Source organism: Epinephelus fuscoguttatus, linkage group LG8 (assembly GCF_011397635.1).
Source record: "Epinephelus fuscoguttatus linkage group LG8, E.fuscoguttatus.final_Chr_v1".
In the NCBI taxonomy this organism is placed as follows: domain Eukaryota; kingdom Metazoa; phylum Chordata; class Actinopteri; order Perciformes; family Serranidae; genus Epinephelus; species Epinephelus fuscoguttatus.
Genome location: NC_064759.1, coordinates 8,498,815 through 8,517,994, shown reverse-complemented (window position 1 = coordinate 8,517,994; position 19,180 = coordinate 8,498,815). Strand labels below are relative to the sequence as shown.

At 38.9% G+C, this 19,180-nt stretch overlaps 1 protein-coding gene across 1 annotated transcript in view; it reads left to right on the top strand.

The window, feature by feature from the left end:
- The first annotated feature begins 5,910 nt into the window (after positions 1–5,910).
- Positions 5,911–19,180, top strand: part of LOC125892544 (inactive phospholipase C-like protein 2) — a 53,467-nt gene continuing 40,197 nt past the window's right edge. Inside the window, exon 1 of the mRNA XM_049582528.1 lies at positions 5,911–6,361. Within this exon, the coding sequence (XP_049438485.1) occupies positions 6,110–6,361 (252 nt within the window). The 5' untranslated portion in view covers positions 5,911–6,109. The remainder of the gene's footprint in view (positions 6,362–19,180) is intronic.

Here is a 19,180-nt window from a genome sequence, read left to right as displayed (position 1 = left end):
AGCTGCTACTACTTCTACTTTGTCTTCTACTACTTTTACGACTACTACTACTACTACTATTAACTCTACTTCTATGGCAACTACTAAACTACTTCTACTACTAATACTAATACCACAACTATTACTACTTCTTCTAATTTTACTACCTCTACTACTACTACTACTACTACTACTTCTTCTACTACTACTACTACTACTACTACTACTACTTCTACTACTACTAACTCTACTTCTATGGCAACTACTAAACTACTTCTACTACTAATACTAATACCACAACTATTACTACTTCTACTAATTTTACTACCTCTACTACTACTACTACTACTATGACAACTACCACTACTTCTACTTCGTTTTCTACTACTTTTACGAGTACTACTAATACTAATACCACAACTATTACTACTTCTTCTAATTTTACTACCTCTACTACTACTACTACTACTACTTCTTCTACTACTACTACTACTACTACTACTACTACTACTACTTCTTCTACTACTACTACTACTACTACTAACTCTACTTCTATGGCAACTACTAAACTACTTCTAATACTAATACCACAACCACCACTACCACTACTACTACCACTACCACTATGACAACCACCACTCACTCTACTACTGAGCACCACTAATACTAATACCACAACCATTACTACTCTTCCACCTTACCACCCCACTACTACCACTTCTTCACTACCACTACTACCACTACCACTACTACCACCCCACCACCACCACTCTACCATCACTCACTACCACTACCACTACCACCACCACTACTACACTACCACCACCACCACTACTCACTACTACTACTACTCTTCCCACTACCACTACCACTACCACTACCACCACTACCACTACCATTAACCCACTTCATGGCAACCACTAAACCACTTCTACCACTAATACTAATACCACAACCATTACTACTTCTTCCACCTTACTCACCCCACTACTCCTACTACTGCTATTGCTACTACCACTACTACTACTACTACTGCTACTACCACTACCAACTAACCCCACTTCTATGGCAACCACTAAACCACTTCTACCACTAATACTAATACCACAACCATTACTACTTCTTCCAATTTTACTACCCCACTACCACTACCACTACTACTACCACTACTACCACTCTACCACTACTACTACTACCACCATGACAACCACCACTACTCTACTCTGCTTTCTACTACTTTTACGAGCACTACTAATATTAATACCACAACCATTACTACTCTTCCAATTTTACTCACCCCACTACTACTACTACTTCTTCTTCTACCACTCACCACTACCACTACCACCACCACTACCACCACCACCACCACTACGACTACTACCACTACTACCACCACCACCACCACTATTACTATTACTATTACTACTACTACTACCACCACTACGACTACTACCACTACCACCACCACTACTACTACTACCATTAACCCCACTTCTATGGCAACCACTAAACTACTCTACTACTAATACTAATACCACAACCATTACTACTTCTTCCACCTTACTACCCCACTACCACTACTACCACTACTACTGCTTCCACTACTACTCACTACCACTACTACTAACTCCACTCTATGGCAACCACTAAACCACTCACTACTAATACTAATACCACAACCATTACCACTCTACTAATTTTACCACCCCTACCACTACTACTACTACCACTTCTACCACTCTACCATCACTCACCACTACCACTACTACCACCACCACCACCACCACCACTACTACTACTACTACCACTACTACTACTACTACTACTACTACTACTACTACCACCACTACTACTACTACTACTACTACTACTACTACTACTACTATTAACTCTACTTCTATGGCAACTACTAAACTACTTCTACTACTAATACTAATACCACAACTATTACTACTTCTACTAATTTTACTACCTCTACTACTACTACTACTACTATGACAACTACCACTACTTCTACTTCGTTTTCTACTACTTTTACGAGTACTACTAATACTAATACCACAACTATTACTACTTCTTCTAATTTTACTACCTCTACTACTACTACTACTACTACTACTACTTCTTCTACTACTACTACTACTACTACTACTACTATTATTATGGAAACAACTACTACTACTTCTACTTTGTTTTCTACTACTTTTACAGCTACTACTACTTGTATGACAACTACTACTACTACTTCTATTACTAATACTATAACTATAACGATTACTACTTCTACTAATTTTACTACCTCTACTACTTCTTCTACTACTTCTACGACTACTACTCCTACGACTACTACTACTCCTACTTCGTCTTCTACTACTTTTACAACTACTTCTACTACTACTTCTACGACTACTACTACTTCTACTTCGTCTCTACTACTTTTACAACTACTTCTACTATGACAACTACTACTACTACTACTACTTCGTTTTCTACTACTTTTACGAGTACTACTAATACTAACACCACAACTATTACTACTTCTTCTAATTTTACTACCTCTACTACTACTACTACTACTACTACTACTACTTCTACGACTACTACTACTACTTCTACTTGTTTTCTACTACTTTTACAGCTACTACTACTACTAGTACTTGTATGACAACCACTACTACTACTTCTATTACTAATACTATAACGATTACTACTTCTACTAATTTTACTACCTCTACTACTACTTCTATGACTACTACTACTACTACTACTATGAGAGCTACTACTTCTACTTTGTTTTCTACTACTTTTACAGCTACTACTACTACTTGTACGACAACTACTACTACTACTACTACTACTACTACTACTACTACTACTAATACTATAACGATTACTACTTCTACTTTGTTTTCTACTACTTTTACAGCTACTACTACTACTTGTACAACAACTACTACTACTACTACTACTATTACTAATACCATAACTATTACTACTTCTACTAATTTTACTACTACTACTACTACTACTTCTTCTACTACTTCTACGACTACTAGTACTACTGCTTCTACTTCTATGACAACTACTATTACTCCTATTTCGTCTTCTACTACTTTTACGACTTCTACTTCTATGACAACTGCTACTACTACTCCTTCTACCACTACTTTTACAACTACTACTTCTACTACTACTAATACTAATACCACAACTATCACTACTTCTTCTACTTCTACTACTACCACTACTACTAATACTGCTAATAATAATAATAATAATAATAATAATGATAATGATAATAATTATAAAAGGTCATATTGTCAGAGGAGGATGTTGAGAGGATATTAATAAAATCTGCACTCCACATTCACCAAAAGATCAATAAACCTTATAGACCAGCAGATGGCGCTGTTGTACCACTCACTGTACATGACCACACCGTTGAGTTTATCTGCCTCCATCTGAACCAGTGGTCTATGAATAAAATGCATTAAATCATGTAGAACAATGTTATGCTTCATCACTCCCTCTCTGTGTCTCTCATGCAGAGCCCAGTATTAAGCTATATGATCTACATGTAGGGTATGTGCCCTGCCATGCGTGACCAATATTTCAAAGCTCTCATCTGAGCATTGATGATCTGAGATGAATCTGTCTGGTCGCGTATGTTACAGTGCAGGTTTTCACAAGAGGAGAACAAAAGGCAGTTATTCACTGAAGGCTATTACTTAACCTTTGAGATTAGTCCATCGTCTCCATGACTGTCCACATAAAGAGGAAGACCCAACAAACAATGTGACTCAAAACAGAGAAGGGTCATGTGAGTGTTTCTGGGAGATGATGGCTGTCCTTAAGAGATGTCATATGTAGCTTCTGAAAAACAATGGCGTTAATGGCAACAATATTAATAATACAGGCACACTTAGGCAGCACAAGAAGAAGGGTTATATTGAATGCCTTTAATTAGTGAGGTATGGTGGTTTACCCCTTGATTTAGACCCAGTGAGGTCGGTGTTTACACTGATAAAGACTTTTTTTCTCGATCTGTTTATGTGGTCTTGAAGGAAATCTTCTTTTCTGTGAAAGGCTGGTATTGTCTTCAGGAGTGCCTTCAGGTTCTGGGACTTCCTACATGTAAAAGTGGCCGAGCTGTTGGAAAGAAATTAAGAATTACATTAAAGGGTTTTGTCCTATTTTGTATGTGTTTTCTTGTTGGATTTTGTGTGTTGTGCTGTTTTTGTATGTGTTTTTTTTTATTGAATTCTGTGTTTTCTGCTGTATGTAGGCTCTTTTCTTTTGGACTGTTTTGAAATAATTTTGTTGAGATTTGTGCTGTTTTAGATGTGTTTTCTTGTTAATTTTTGTGTTGCTTTGTGTATCTTTTCTTGCCAAATTTTGTGCATTTTTTGTATGTTTTTCTTGAGTTTTGTGCTGTTTGAATGATTTTTGTGGGTTTTTTTCTCCCGTTGTTTTAAATGTATTTTCTTGGTAATTTTGTGTTGCTTTGTTTATATTTTCTTGCCAATTTTTTTTGCTATTGTGAATGTATTTTCTTGCTGACTTTTGTTCTGTTTCTTGTATTTTTTGTTGTAGTTTTGTGCCATTTTGAATATATTTTCTGGTTGACCTTTGTGCTGTGTTGCATGTGCACCTTTGTTGAATTTTCTGTGTTTTTTTATGTATTTACTAGCTAAGATTGGAGGCCTTTGCTGTAGGCTTATGTATTTTCATTTATTTATTTTAGCTTTTGTGTATTTTAAAACCCCACAGGCAGTGCAAGCTTTCCAAAGCTAAATGCTGTGGCACTGCTCCATATGCTATGACGTATAATTGCCCCCAAAAAGATAGATTACACACTAAAATAAACTGAAAAACACAGATAAAGCTATCAGGTAACCAGTTAGACATGTAACTGTGATGTCTGAGCGTTAAGATACAATCATTAGAGAGATAATCTGAGTGTATTTTGAGCCCAGCAGGTTTAAATGTCCTGTGTAAGAGTGAAAGTGGGCGTTTCTTGTTTGTCGGTGAAAAAATAATTAGCTTTGATTGACATCGCAGTGTGTTTGCCTGCCGCGCGCTCACGAGACATACACAACTTTGTTCCCTGGAAACGAGTTCGCTGAGTGACGGTTCTTAAAGATGCGCGAGACACCTTTAACGGCAAATTAACGTTTCAGTCTTTTAACGTAAACGGATAAATCACGGACAGTCGTTGCTGACTGACGGCGGAGGGAGTTTCTGTCTTTGTTTGCCAACAGCCGGGGCTGTATTCACTGGACTTTGACTCGCCTGTGTAAACTAACTTCACCGAGCTAGCTTAGAGAGTGAGGTTAGCTTGTTAGCTAACGTAGCTCGGCTCGGCACACAGACGGCAGCACAGACAGCAAACGGTTGTCTGTCCGCTCAGCTGCCGCAACTTTAAAAGGAAGAACCGTCTTTTCCATGGAGAGACACAGCTGCTCACAAGGCAAGTACATAAAGCTGCCGCACACTGATGTTAAACCAGTCATGAGTTTCGTGGGAGTTGATTGAAGTGAAAACTTGGCGAGCTTTAAAGAATATTTAACTTAACATTGCCGACCACTGCTGAACTGAAGCGGGTGGGTTTACTACAGTGAAATGAAACACAGTGGGGCTGTATGTGGGATGGAAGCAGTACAAATGTGCTGAAAACGTGGGAAAATGCAACAAAGCCTGATCATATAGGGAAGCATGTTTATGCGTTTTATCATGTTTATGCGTTTTATCATGCTGCATTTACGGTGACAGTGTTCCCTGATTGTAACTTAACATCCGCTTTTCGTGAGCACGACATGTGAACGCTTCTTCTTTGTCAGGCTTTACAGCTGCTTCTGTTATCGTAACTGCTCTTACTAATGTCATGTTGCCTAATTATGCTAATCGCTGTGGTTGTGTCTTCACAGAGCCCAGTGCACGGAGCGAGCCCCTGTGTCTGTAGGAACCTGACAGATATGTGCATCGAGAGATGATATGGCAGAAATGCGTGCAAATGTTTCAACGAGGCAATAGGCCAGGCAGGAAATTGGAGTAAAGCTGAAACATAAGGCTTTGCTACCCAGCAGCTTGCCAAGCTCGTGTGTGTGCGTGTGTGCTCGAAGTGCCTATGGCGGAGTTTGGGGAGGACGGCAGCCTGCCTCCATTGAATCTTGGGGATACTGCCGTGCCCAGCGACGAAGCAGCTGGCAAGACGCATTGCGAAGTGTCGGTCTTGAATGGAGACTGTGGGATATCGGAAAATATGGTCGGTTCGGGATCCCTCGTCGCACCTGGCAGCCAAGCCGGGGTGGAAACCGCCAACACCTCTGTCGGATTGGATGGCAAATCTGAAATACCACGCAGGAGCAGCATTATCAAGGTAAACATTGAAGTTAAAATCTCGGCGTTGTGCCATTCATTCTGGCGAGCTAGCTTGCACATCTACAGAGCACATAGGGTGTTGGAAGTTCCTATTCAACCCCCCCCCCCCCGCTCTCATTTAATGTCCCTTTCATATGCATCCTCTGCACTAGCCTCGCCTGTAACATGGTTACACATAACATTTCAGTGAGATAGGTGTTTTTCACAATACAGGCCGGTAACGGGATCACCAGAAGCACACACTGTACTTTGTCCGAATATTCTGCATACAAGAGCTCCTTATTTGATCTAGAATGCCGGTAATCTAGTTATATGTGCATGCCTGTAGAGACAGGATAAGATAGGGTGATATTTATTGTTCCCAGAAGGGGGAAATCTAGTGTTACAACAGCAGAGAAATGTCTATCTTAGCATGCACAACTCTTCTGTAAGACAGGAAGCATGTGCTGGAAGGCACTGTGTTCATTATTCTAATATAGACACAAACAGATATGTTGAACAGGTATTTAAAGATTGCACATGGATGAAAGTGGACTGATGTCAAAGTCTTTGGAGAGCATTAAAGACAGCAATAGCACACAATAAAATATCACACTTGAGAGGGAATGAGAGGGAGTATCCATAAAATGAACAGCAGTAAATCCAGTTTGGACTGTTCAGAAAAGCAGAAAATATTGTAGAATGATAAACTGGTAATAAAACAGCATGCAGGGCTCCTGAATGTTTATGTGTTGACCTCACATATGTGCAGATTAATTAGGGGGACTGCCTTAACACTGTTAATCTAATATGTATATGAGTAACTAACCCTGAATAAAACTCACAAGTCTTAACCTGCTCCAGGTGCTCATGCTGGGTGCCTGCAGAAATTATTACATGTACATGTTTTGAGAGAGATATGCAAATAACGGACAACCCTTTTGAGATTAATATTTCTAAACTGCTCATTCTTTGTCTTGTTGTAATTCTGACTTTCACTCCGAAGCTTTGCACTTTTACTTTTGTCTGTCTTGCGGGTGTGGACGTTGGGGGTGTTGCTCAAGGGGTAACAAAGATGATGACACTTCCTCACATTGCATCAATCTACTGTATGTTGAAAGCCTCCGAGACCTCGTTTGTAGCTAATGTCAGCAACTCTGTAATGTAAGTCTCCCCTCTGCTGCTGTAGCTGTCATAATGTCAGCCATAAAACTGTAAAGAAACAAGTTTGAGTGTGGTGAAGGGGAGTTACTCGGCTCTACTGAACAAAGGATGCATTATTCTTTACATAAACTGTACTCTACCCCTACAGAAGATGCCATAGCATAGAAATCCTAAAGGAGATGTCAGAAGTGTATGCGTCTTATTTGATGTTGTTTACATTTGGCTGTCAGAGGTCAGCGAATTAGAAGTCCGGCTCAGAGATTTCAGTCCCTCCAGGGCCAGCTAAATTTAAAATGCATGAGCTGTGTAAGGAATTTGTTGAGATGCACTTTTCAAGTGGCAGGGTCTGGTGTGTATTTGGGTGAATTTGGTGGCTTAATCGCTTATCACCATGTGCACAATCGATACCATTATTAGGCTTCTGGTTTGGTGCTTTGGTGAGAGTTCTCTGCTCAGGAGAAGTGGCCTGGGTCCAGCTGCTCACCTCTTCTCACTGACAGGTTTTCCAGGCAACACATTCTTGGCACATTGTGGGTGTTGAACTCTGACGTGCCCTCTGCCTGGAGATTGATGGGGGTAATATTGACATTTCTGCCTTGTAAAGTTCCAAGTCATCTCTCACTACACAAGGACCTGTCTCAGTTCCCAGGCCATTTCATTGCATTTTTTTCAGTGTGGTGTCCACTCCTGTGAGCTATAGGCTCTGTTGAAACATGTGGAAGCTTATGTCAATAGATTTGTGACTCATTATTGACAGCATTTTGGATTCAACTCAAAAGCTGTTCTAAAAGAAGAGACAGAGAAAGTCTTTTTATGTAACATGTTACTTTGAAAACCTCCCGTTGCTGTTCCTGTTAAGATTAATGCCCCTGTCTAATTTAGCGAACTGGTCCAGAGGTTTCCACATCGTTGTCCAGTGCCAGGGTATCCATGCAGATAAGAAATCATTGTGAAATGCTCAATGGCCTAAATTCATTAAGTGCTGCATCACGCTACAGAATGAAAGACTTCATGACAAGGCATAAGAAATGAGTTAAATGCACATCAAGTCAGTTTCAAATGACTTTGTGGCATTTGCTTAGCAACGCAGGACACAGATAGATAAACATCCAGTGAGTCACAGCAGAGATGACTTCCAATTGGTTGGAGCCAAAATGAATGTCATGCTAAGTTAGCATTAAGAGAACATGGATTGTTACCAGGGTTGGGTTGATGCAGGAAGTGCAGTTCTTAATCAAGATAGAAAGAGTTTCATGCATAATAAAGTTGTTATGTAATGCTACTCGTACACCAACGAACCAAAATGTAAGAGTTCATACTCTCAATCGACTGGCTTGAAAGTGATTTGGACTTCACTGATGTTACGCTGCCATGTTACATAAACACTTGACTTCACACAGTGAACACTCATGTGCAAACTGTAAGTAGCTTGATGAGTAAATGTGGCATTGGGGAGAGAAAGTAAAAATAATGATGTCATATCACGTTGTACTTGTGTACTGTGGATTTCCTATCTGAAGGCTATCAAGTATGCAGCAAGCCGTGCCCTTGTCTGCATGCCAATATTTTCTTGAAGGCGGTTGTTTTTGTTTTTGACAGCTATGACTGATTGAATACTTCACCGAGATGGGGGTTGTGAAGGGTTGAACCAGTGTTAACAAGGCACCCAGTTTCACACTGTCAGTCAGAGCCTTCAGTTCTTGTTTAACTGCTTCTCTGAAGTGATGGGAGGATGTGGTCAGGACAACACCAACACCGACCACATTCTCATAGTAACAGCTGTCATGCTTTGCACTTGACAATAATCAGGCTTCTTCGAAGGTTTCGGTTGAACATATTGGGTGTTGAGGGTGTGGCGGCCTGAGTGTGTGATGAGGGGGTACAAGCTAATGGCATGGCAAGTTGGCAAGTTGAGACCTTTGTTCCAAAATTGTATGTGAAGCATCTGAGAAAAGGTGATGCTTGCAGTCCTTGGTTGACAAAATAGCACCTCTGCAGATCTTTTAATTTGATGGTTGCTGACTACTGAACTTACAGTGGTACTCCACCCAAAATCTACACTAACTCACTCCCACTCATTTTTCCAATGGTGGCAAGTTTTCAAGTAGCAGTACATCCATAGAAGCTTCTCTTAATATTTCACTGTCTGTTTGTATGCTCACTATATTTCAAACTGCCTTTTTTAAAATAACAAGATAGTGCCAAATAGGCTTTGTATGGTAATGACTTTTTGGGACATGCCGAGCATTTGAACTATAATGGAGAAGAATGCTACGAAGCAGGAAAGGTTAGAGAAGTATGTTTAGATTCTTTGGAAACCATTTTAACTGACATGTTTTCAAGTTGACCACAACCTGACCACATCCTCTATGAGACATGAAACTACCAACCATATTTCATCTTTCAAATCTCAACAGGATGAATGTTTGATAAAACAGTTTTTGCATTGAGTATCACATTAAGATAACCTTCTATTTCATCAGGTATTAAATGGTGTCATACTTTCCTACGTTGAGGCGGCAGCGGTTTCAGTCCTGCATTGTCTGTTTGGTAGTCAGTGGAATATTTTAAAAACCTGAACGGAAAAACCACTCCATACCTGTACATCACCATTGTTTTTATATCAAAATGGCAAATTTAGCCATGGGTACAGCCTTGCCAGATGTGTGCACACTTTTAGTCCCTTGTCGTTTGAAATATGACTCGTCATGTGCTTAATATATCAAATGAGGTCGTTTAACTGCTGCATGAAGGATGTAACAGCATGCGTTTAAGTTACACAGCAACTATGTGATACCAAGGCTCTTGTACATGGTTTGAGTTATGGCTTAGGTTTTTTTCTAGTCCGTGTTAAACTCTCTCCTCCAGTAAATTGTAACCGTTTTGTATGTGGGTGGCCAGTGGCAGGCGAAATAATGAGCCCATGGCTACACTTTTCTTCCCACCTCAAGTCTCACCTCAAATCCCCTTGAACAAAGAGGATCTTCCCGTTGCTTGGTAAATAACACTTATTTCGCAGCTCTGCTAGTTGAGGAAAACAAACCCAGTTTGTGAAATCACCCTGTTAGAAGGGAAAACAATATGGTATTATTTATGGTGGACCAGCAGTGCTGCGAGTCCAGTTCCATGGGAATCATCAGATTGTATCTCATCATTCAGTCAGGCTCGGTGGCAGTTCAGCCTGCGTTACTCCAAGCAGTGCATCGCAGCCAAAGTGTGATTGTATTTTGTATTTTAATCTCTGCAGAATTATTTTGATGAGCTTGATGTTAAGCATCTCTAAAAAGGATAACACAGAATGTTTGCTCCTGTTGGGGGAACAGCAGGGAAAAGCAAAATTAACAGCACACACTGAACTGGAATCAGTTCTTTATTTGAAATAAGACTTTTGGGAGAGTTGAGTAGTAAATAATAATATTTTTATTTTATATTGAAGTATATTTTAAAGATGAAATCCTGTACTAGTGCTGCAGAGCAAATACATGTTAAAACTCAACATTATGGGTTTGTATTTAATATATAACACAGTTAACACTGTAGCTGTGTTACTATCTTTGCCATTAAGAATTAGAAATATATCCTCCCATTCAACGCATTCTGACTGTTCCTTTTCAACTTTTGCATTTGTTTCATCAAGCGATAATTAACTGTTTGTCATGTCTGTGTCAGATTTCATTAAGTTTTCACAGTTCATCTTCCAGGGCTGGGAGATACGACGACTATGTACGATATATCGATATATTTTCCAGCAAGATAGAGATTTAGACAACACAGTTTATATTGATGCAGGGTCAAGTTGTGTTACATCTCTCGTCTCTCACACTCTCCTCACAGCTCTGCCCCACTCACTCACTCACTCACTCACTCACTCACAAGTTCTCCATCAACACTCAATACAGTACTGCGCTGTACATGTTGTGCAGCTGTATATTTTCAAGCAGGGAATAAAATCTCTGTCTTTGCATTTTATTTTGATCACAGTCTGTTTTTAGAAAAGTGGTTGTGACATCTCAAATGTGGCTTTGACTTGCAACTGAAAACATGTAGTTCATTTCATAGAAAATACCAAGATATTGCGTATCGCCAGTCAGCCTGTAAATACAGAGATATAAATTTTTGTCCATATCGCCCAGCCTTAACATCTTCACATGCTACTTTGTGCATACCTGTGTTTACACTTGACAGTAGGACGTAGATGTTTTTAGATCAGCTTTAAGACATGGCGCAGTAAAAAGCTAGTGTTAGGTGGTAGATTTACTTTTTCATACTGATTATGAATATATATGATATTCAAGTGTTTTTGAGTGCTTGTCCTCGAAGTCTTGAAGTGATAAAGTGTTATTTTGTAACTCTCAGAAAAAGGACGCTTTTAACATGTCTACCACGCGTATCAAGTGCTTCACGCTGTTCATGCTAATGAAGTCATCAGCGCTCATTGCAGCTTCTAAAGACGTCTCCATTCTGCATTCTAATTAATTATGGTAGATAAATACTGGTGTGTATATACTACAGTACATTGTCCATGCGAGTACCGACTGTGGAATTAAGTAAATTTAGTCATTGCTTGTTCAGTTTTATAGGACCAAATAGACAGTTGAAGCAACATGAAGCGGGGGAATGCAGTGTGAAACAGAATCTCTCCTAAAATGACTGTTGAATTGGCCTTGAGCAAGAAACTTACGTTTGTAACACTAACACTGAGCATACATGTTCTGAAAATACCCCTGAGTAAAAAAAAGTCTACTGCACATTGTCTGTGACTGAAGTGAGTGACATTAAGTTTCCACTTTAAGTGTGGGGATACAAATGTTGTTGATATAGCCTAGCATTGCCAAATTAATTATTTATAATGTCAGTCAAGAAGCTGCCACTGAAAGCATTATTACAGACTTCCATCTTCCATCCTCTGTGCTAAATCTTCCAACCACAGATTGTTGTTTAACCCAAACTATCTCTGAGCAGTGTAGCTTGCATGCTTGAGTGTAATCAAGTTGCCCAACCCAATGCCACTGACAGTTGATGGGGTCATTTATTACAGATCTTTGGAAAGAAAGATCTTTGCAGTGCACTGCCCACTCACATTCACGCGTTGTGACTGCATGTGTTCAAGGCGACACACAGCCACAGCGCTCAGTCGCTTACCTGAATCATTGCTTATTCATTAATCAGCTCAGGTGTCACTGATTTACACAAGTGCTGCTTGCCTCACCCAGGTATTTCAAGGGTAGCTCAAATGACTTGGCAGTGATTACAGGTCTGCCGCATTAATGGGAGAGGTGGTTCTATGCCTTTATGATGAGTGATTCATATTTGACTCCAATAAGCAATGAAGAACAGGAAGGAGAATACATACTTTAAAGAATTAACATGGAGTTTTATCATAAATAAGTTGCCACATCACTGTTATGTGGTAGAATCCTCAGAATCAAGACTGTGACTGTGTGATGCCAATAGAATATATTTTATAAGTTGCTCTGTTGAGACAAAATGCAAAGCTGACTGTCCCTTCTTGAATGTGTGTTTATTATAAATACTGCTCTCACAGGAAATTAACGTCTCTTTATGACTAACATGTTGGTGCATATAACAGGGGCGTAAATATAGACAGTGCAGGCAGGGCTGTTACACTGGGGCCCATGGAGTGAGGGGGCCCATGGAGTGACTATATGTTGGCAGAAAACAGGCCCTTGCGAGTAATTCAGATTGCTACCTTAGAAACATGCCTGTTTTCAAAGAATAACTCCATCGTGCCATTTGCAATATTGTGCCTTTGAAAAGACAAACCCATCTCCATCATGTTTTTCTTTTCTTTGTAAAATAACTAAAAGCAATCTATAGTAAAATATGTTATAAAAGAAATGGCTACCCTCCATTAACTATAAATAAACTATAAAAAACTATGCAACTAAATGAATATTAACTTATTTCGGTTGGTATTTTTGTCATACATATGCAACGATGTTTTCTGGGTAATATCTATGTTGGTGTTATCCAATATCAAGTCTTTATTTGATCATGTGATAAGATTATACAGTAGCTAGTTCAGGCTCATAACTAGTAACCAGTGTGCCTTAGGGCCGTGATAGTAGTGTGCACTGGGGCCCTTTATAACTACCTTATGCCACTGGCCTATAAGTGTGTTCATATGGTCTACATTGACAGCAGATGCTGTAGACTCAAACTGCAATAAGTAGTTATTTAGTCAGTTGACAGAAAATTAATTGACTGTTTTTTTTTAATCATCTTTTGTGATTTGTAATTTAATTTAATTTGTAAAGCAAACATGGCAAATATTTGATGGTTGTAGCTTCGGGAAAATGATAGATGACTGCTTTTCCTTGTCTTAACATTATGACATAATGTCTTTGTGTTTTAGACTGTTGGCCACACAAATCAAGACATGTGATTAGATCTGCACAATTAATCAAAAATATTGGCCAAGTCCAATATCCAACTCGCAGGAGCTCCATTTTTTTTTTTGTAGATGTAAAATGTGTCATAACAACACTTCATTATAAATGAAGCGCTGTGGTGCTACAGGGATGCCCCAGCCTACAAATCGTATTCCATATGTAAGCGAACATGCTTGTTTGGTACAGACATCATCTTTTTTTCCAGTGCAAATCAAAGTGTAAATATTACAATTTCCACTAAAATTGCAACTCATATTGCACTAATAATGATAATAATAATAGTAATAAACTTTATTTATAAAGTGCTTTTCAAAACAAAGTTACAACGTGCTTCACATGGTTGATCCCGGATGTTAAACAATGCACGATTCAAGCAAATAAAAGGCAATTTTAAGAAATACAAAGAACAATAAAAATAAAATAAAGAAGCAGATAAGCAAATTTGGCAACTAATTGCCCTGTAGGTATCACAAATCAAACAATTAGAGTAAAATAAAATAAAAGACTACAATTACCAATGACAACATAAGATAATAACAATTAAATAATCAACTGAAACATATATATAAAAGAAATTAATAAAAGGCTTGTTTAAACAGATAGGCAAAAGATGTCACTGATTCAGTGATCCTCTGATCCTCAGCAGACACAGTATCTGTCAAAAACTATCACAATATTTATTGTAAATCATGCAGCCCTGCATGTGATGACATTACAAATCATAATTAGTTGCAGCCCTACTGTAGACTCTGTTCTGCTACTGCAGACTGTAGTCCACCTCTTGTGTCTTACCAGAGCTTAAAATTAGATATTATCTTTAATTGTCATTTCATGCACAGACCGAGTATTTGAATATGATAGGAAAGATATGATAGGAAATGTTAGCGTTTACGTGATCCCTGACAGTGCTTACTTGAATCTTCTCCCATTGTAATTTGATCCAGAAACTTCATCTTGTTTATTTTACAAACTGGAAAGCTTTGTTTGATGAAATCATGAACTGAAGTCCTGCCAAAATCTATTTCTGTTTGCAAGTAGTTTGATAACAGCGATTTTATGGGAACGCTGTAGTAATATAACAGGAACTAATATTAACCACAATGTAGCACTTTAATAACATTGTTATCAATTTGTAATGTTGATATACTGTACCCTGTCAAGTGTTTTTAAATCCCAGAGGAAACAGCCTGGTTTGATTCGGTGGGAATAAAACTGACCAGGCAGCTGTCATTGCCAGTGCCTCAGCATGCTCAGTCTCAGCATTGTCTTGCATTGCTGCTCAACTTAAAGAGGCTCCTAGGATGATTCAGCGAAGCTGTTTTGTAACAGTAACAATGTTGGCTGCGAAGAGTCTCAAGAAATTGGCAGCGAGTTTGTTAATTTTTTCTCAAAGTGCAGGCAGAGCGTTTGAAGCCTGACAGTGTTCTGAAACTGTCTCATCATGGACGCCTTATCAGATGCTGTGCTGCGCTGATGCAGTTCACTCTCTCCTCTGTGAGTCTGAACTGTGACATGACAATTTTGCTTGATCATTTCCCAGTCGAGGTGTGATCGGAATGTGAATGAGATCATTTTCAGCGATTGCAGTGTTGACCTGACTTAAATAATGTGCTTTAAAGTCTGACCTGATTGAACAATTAGGTGTTCTCCACTGTGCCTCACAGCTGTTAGGTTGCACAATTCATCAGTAAATGGGTAAACAGGTCCTCGGTTGTCGAAACTCAGTTTGAATGAGATTGCATTTCTGATTGTTTTAGTGTGCTTACGCTGTAACAGTCTAAAAGTGCTTTGCAGGCTGGCCTCATTATAAGATGTAGTAGTATGCATGGTTCCTTGCTGTGAGACTGAATGGCAATCGGAGGCTCACTGACTTTCTATCATAATATGACAGCAGATGAATTAGGGCTGGGTGATATGGCAAAAAATATTATTACGATAATTTTCCCTGTATTAATCGATATCAGTATGTATCACAATATATAATTTGATGCTGTGAAAAGTACACTGATAATGTGTGACACCTGACAGAACCAAATGTTTTCCAGCTTCCCACGGCAGTCGTCGTAAAGTTGGGGGAGAGAGTTTGAGAAAAATATTTCCTGCCTGGGAGCTCGTACCTGCAGTCTCGCACTTTAATTAATTTCTTTAACCCGTCATTCTCCACGGTTCTCATGGACATCATGTATTGGCTAGAAGTATGACACTGCTGCGCATCCCCAACACTGCAGATTGACTGACAGCTGACTGTTAACTTCTGCTGCATGACACGCTGTTTGGATCTATCTAGGTCTATCCATATAGAGTAAAAATGACTTTAGTTTATCATCGTCATCGACATACATTTTATTGCAATCCAGTTCTAAGATCGTTTTATCACCCAGCCCTAAAATGAATTCAGCTATCTGGCAGGCTTTTCAATTTCCTTTTTAAAGCTATGTTTTTAAAAAGTTGTTATTGTATTGAGATTTTACAGAAAAAACACTTAAGATACAATTATGTAAGTAAGTGAGAGATTATTACTCTATTGAGTCACTGAGCCCCGTCACTGTTTACCCCTAGAAAAAGGTAGGCATAGTTCTTTTTTTGTAGCCACAGAGAATTTGGTATGAAAGAAGATATCCCTCCTCTGTGGCCATCTCTGTAGGCAGAGACCTTCTGTATCCAGTAGTCCCACTGGTCTAGGTAATCCTCAGGGGGTGGGCAAATCAGCCATGCTTTAAGGTGTTTTTTGCTACTGAAATGGTTAGAAGTGGCTTTACATGTTTGCAGAGTAATGTGAGAGGAGACCAGCTGAGTATTGTTCCTTTACCCTGTGGCATCCCATCTCAAGTAGGCCACACTGATTGGGAGGTGATGTGCTCACCATGAAATGAGAAGTAGTGCTGTTTAATGAAAACATCATTGTGCTCGGCTTGCTGATTGACATGTCTCTTGAGGTCCTATTATTTTTTTCTTAAATTCATACCAGCCATATAAATGTTGCAGTAGAGAGTCACGTGGTCATGGTTAAAGCTGGCTTACGGGACAAATAGCCAATAGGCTTACTTTCATTCAGCTGATATCTACAGGCCAGAGATCACTGATGATTTTCACAGGCTTAAAAAATAATCAGCAGATTATTGGCAACAAATAATCCTTTCCAGGGGCTATGGAATAATTACTGTGTGTTGTCTTGTGTTCTCTCCAGTATTTAAATCAAATATACAAATTAATTTTTTTGTGAAAACGTTGCATGAGAACTAAGAGGAGCTGACCCGTTTGTATCTGGGTGTATGTTATATAATTCCATCAATTGACCAGCATGCCCTAGGCTTGCCGTGATAGTTGGTGTTACTGGTGTTACACCATGTTAGGACATACAGCGATTACATCACTAGCCCACTGTCAACACCATTGCTTTTGTATTCAAATCAATGTGCTACTTAGTTGGACAATTATTAATGGAAAGTTTCAGCTCCGTACAGCAGCAGCAGAGTAGCAGGAGTCAAATTTCACTTGTGACGAGAGTAAGGAGAACAGACCGACACGTAGTGCTGGGTAATAAGAAGATATTATATCGTTATTGAGATATGAGACTATATATTGTCTTACATTTTGGATATCATATCGTGATATGGCATAAATGTTGTTTTTTCCCTTGTTTTAAAGGCTGAATTACAGTAAAGTGTAAATTTATCAACGTAACATACTTTATTTGTTTCAGTGCTTGCCTTAACCCACTTAGTCGTTACACCCACATTATTGATGATTATTAAAGAATCTCATTGTGTTAATATTTTCGGGGAAAAAAAGTCATCCCTCCAACTTTTTTGCATCAGAGAGTGTTTTGTCACAAATATTATGTTTGATTTTGTCACCCATTCTTCTCTTTTTGAGGAAGTTTAAAAATACCGAGATATATATCATGTATTGAGATATAGCCTCAGAATATTGTGATATGATTTCCAGGACATATCGCCCAGTCATACCGACAAGACGGTTGTGGAGGATTTGGTGTCAAAGTGAAAAGCAAAAGCGCTTGTTCGGGAGTATTTTTGATTTAAACCCAGTGCTGATTGGGAGCCTGATTACATCGATGAGGGTAAATGAGGTGGTTAAATCTCAAAGAAGTTGGAGGATTGTAGTCTGTTGCCTGCAGATCTTTTTTTCTAGCAGCTCCTCTTTGTTCCATTAAGCTCTGCAATATTTCTAACTGATCCGCTGTTAAAAAATGCTGAAAACTACCGTTGTTTTGTTGAGAAGTTTTTGATGAATTATAGCAGCAGTGCTAACCTCACTAACAAACACATGCATTTCCTGCGACTACTTCATAATATAAGCCAACTTGTATTTTGTGAAATGCTTTTAGGAAATGTTGGATTTGCATCAGCAGTAACTACAGATATTGAGCATCATCAACAAATATATTTTTTCTTGCAAAATGTCAAGTGTCATCAGTTTAATAGCCCGTGAAAGAATGTCCTCACCATAGCACCCTTGCGTGCCCTCATAGTAATATGAAACACTTGGCTTTATGCTCCTTTAGGTATAGTCCATAGTCTGCAACTTAATAAAGCATCAACACTTTGTAAAGGTACTTATTAATATTACTGAATTCACAAATGAATTTATTGTAGCTGTGGTTAATGGCTCAATCAATATTTGAGAACATGAGAGTCTCTCTCCCTGAGCCTGGAGCCAAAAACCTAAGAGCTGATGATGTAAATCCTGGAACAGCTCCAGAGAGAACAATTGGGAAGAAAATGGTGGCGAACAATGAACTCAGAACACCTAAGGCGATTGTTGCGTTGTTAATGGTATATTTTCTTTTTTCAGAGCTGAAATGCTGCTGTAGAAAAGCTCATTGGAGTTCAGATTTCGAGGAAACATTTTATATTGTCTAGGCTGTCAGTGGAGTCTTTGGCTACCAGCTTTGGGAAAATATTCATACAGAGAAATGGGACATTTCTGAACCATATGGACAACATGTCAGCTGCTTATGTAATTTAGTTGTTTGTTTTTGTCACTTGTGCGTATCCAACCCCCAGTGTTATGCAATAGACTGTGTGATCCTAAGAGATCAGAAAATCCGGTGACTGAAGGCTGCTTTTCTTTTGATGCAGCTCTGTGACAAAGACCCATTTGTCTGTTACATGACATGAACCAGACTTCTCAAATGTACAAATACATGGTCTGAATTCTGACCAGAAAGTTTTATTTTTACAAATACAGAAATTTAAAGGTAAGAAATAAAACTATAGAAAACCCGATAACAAACCAAA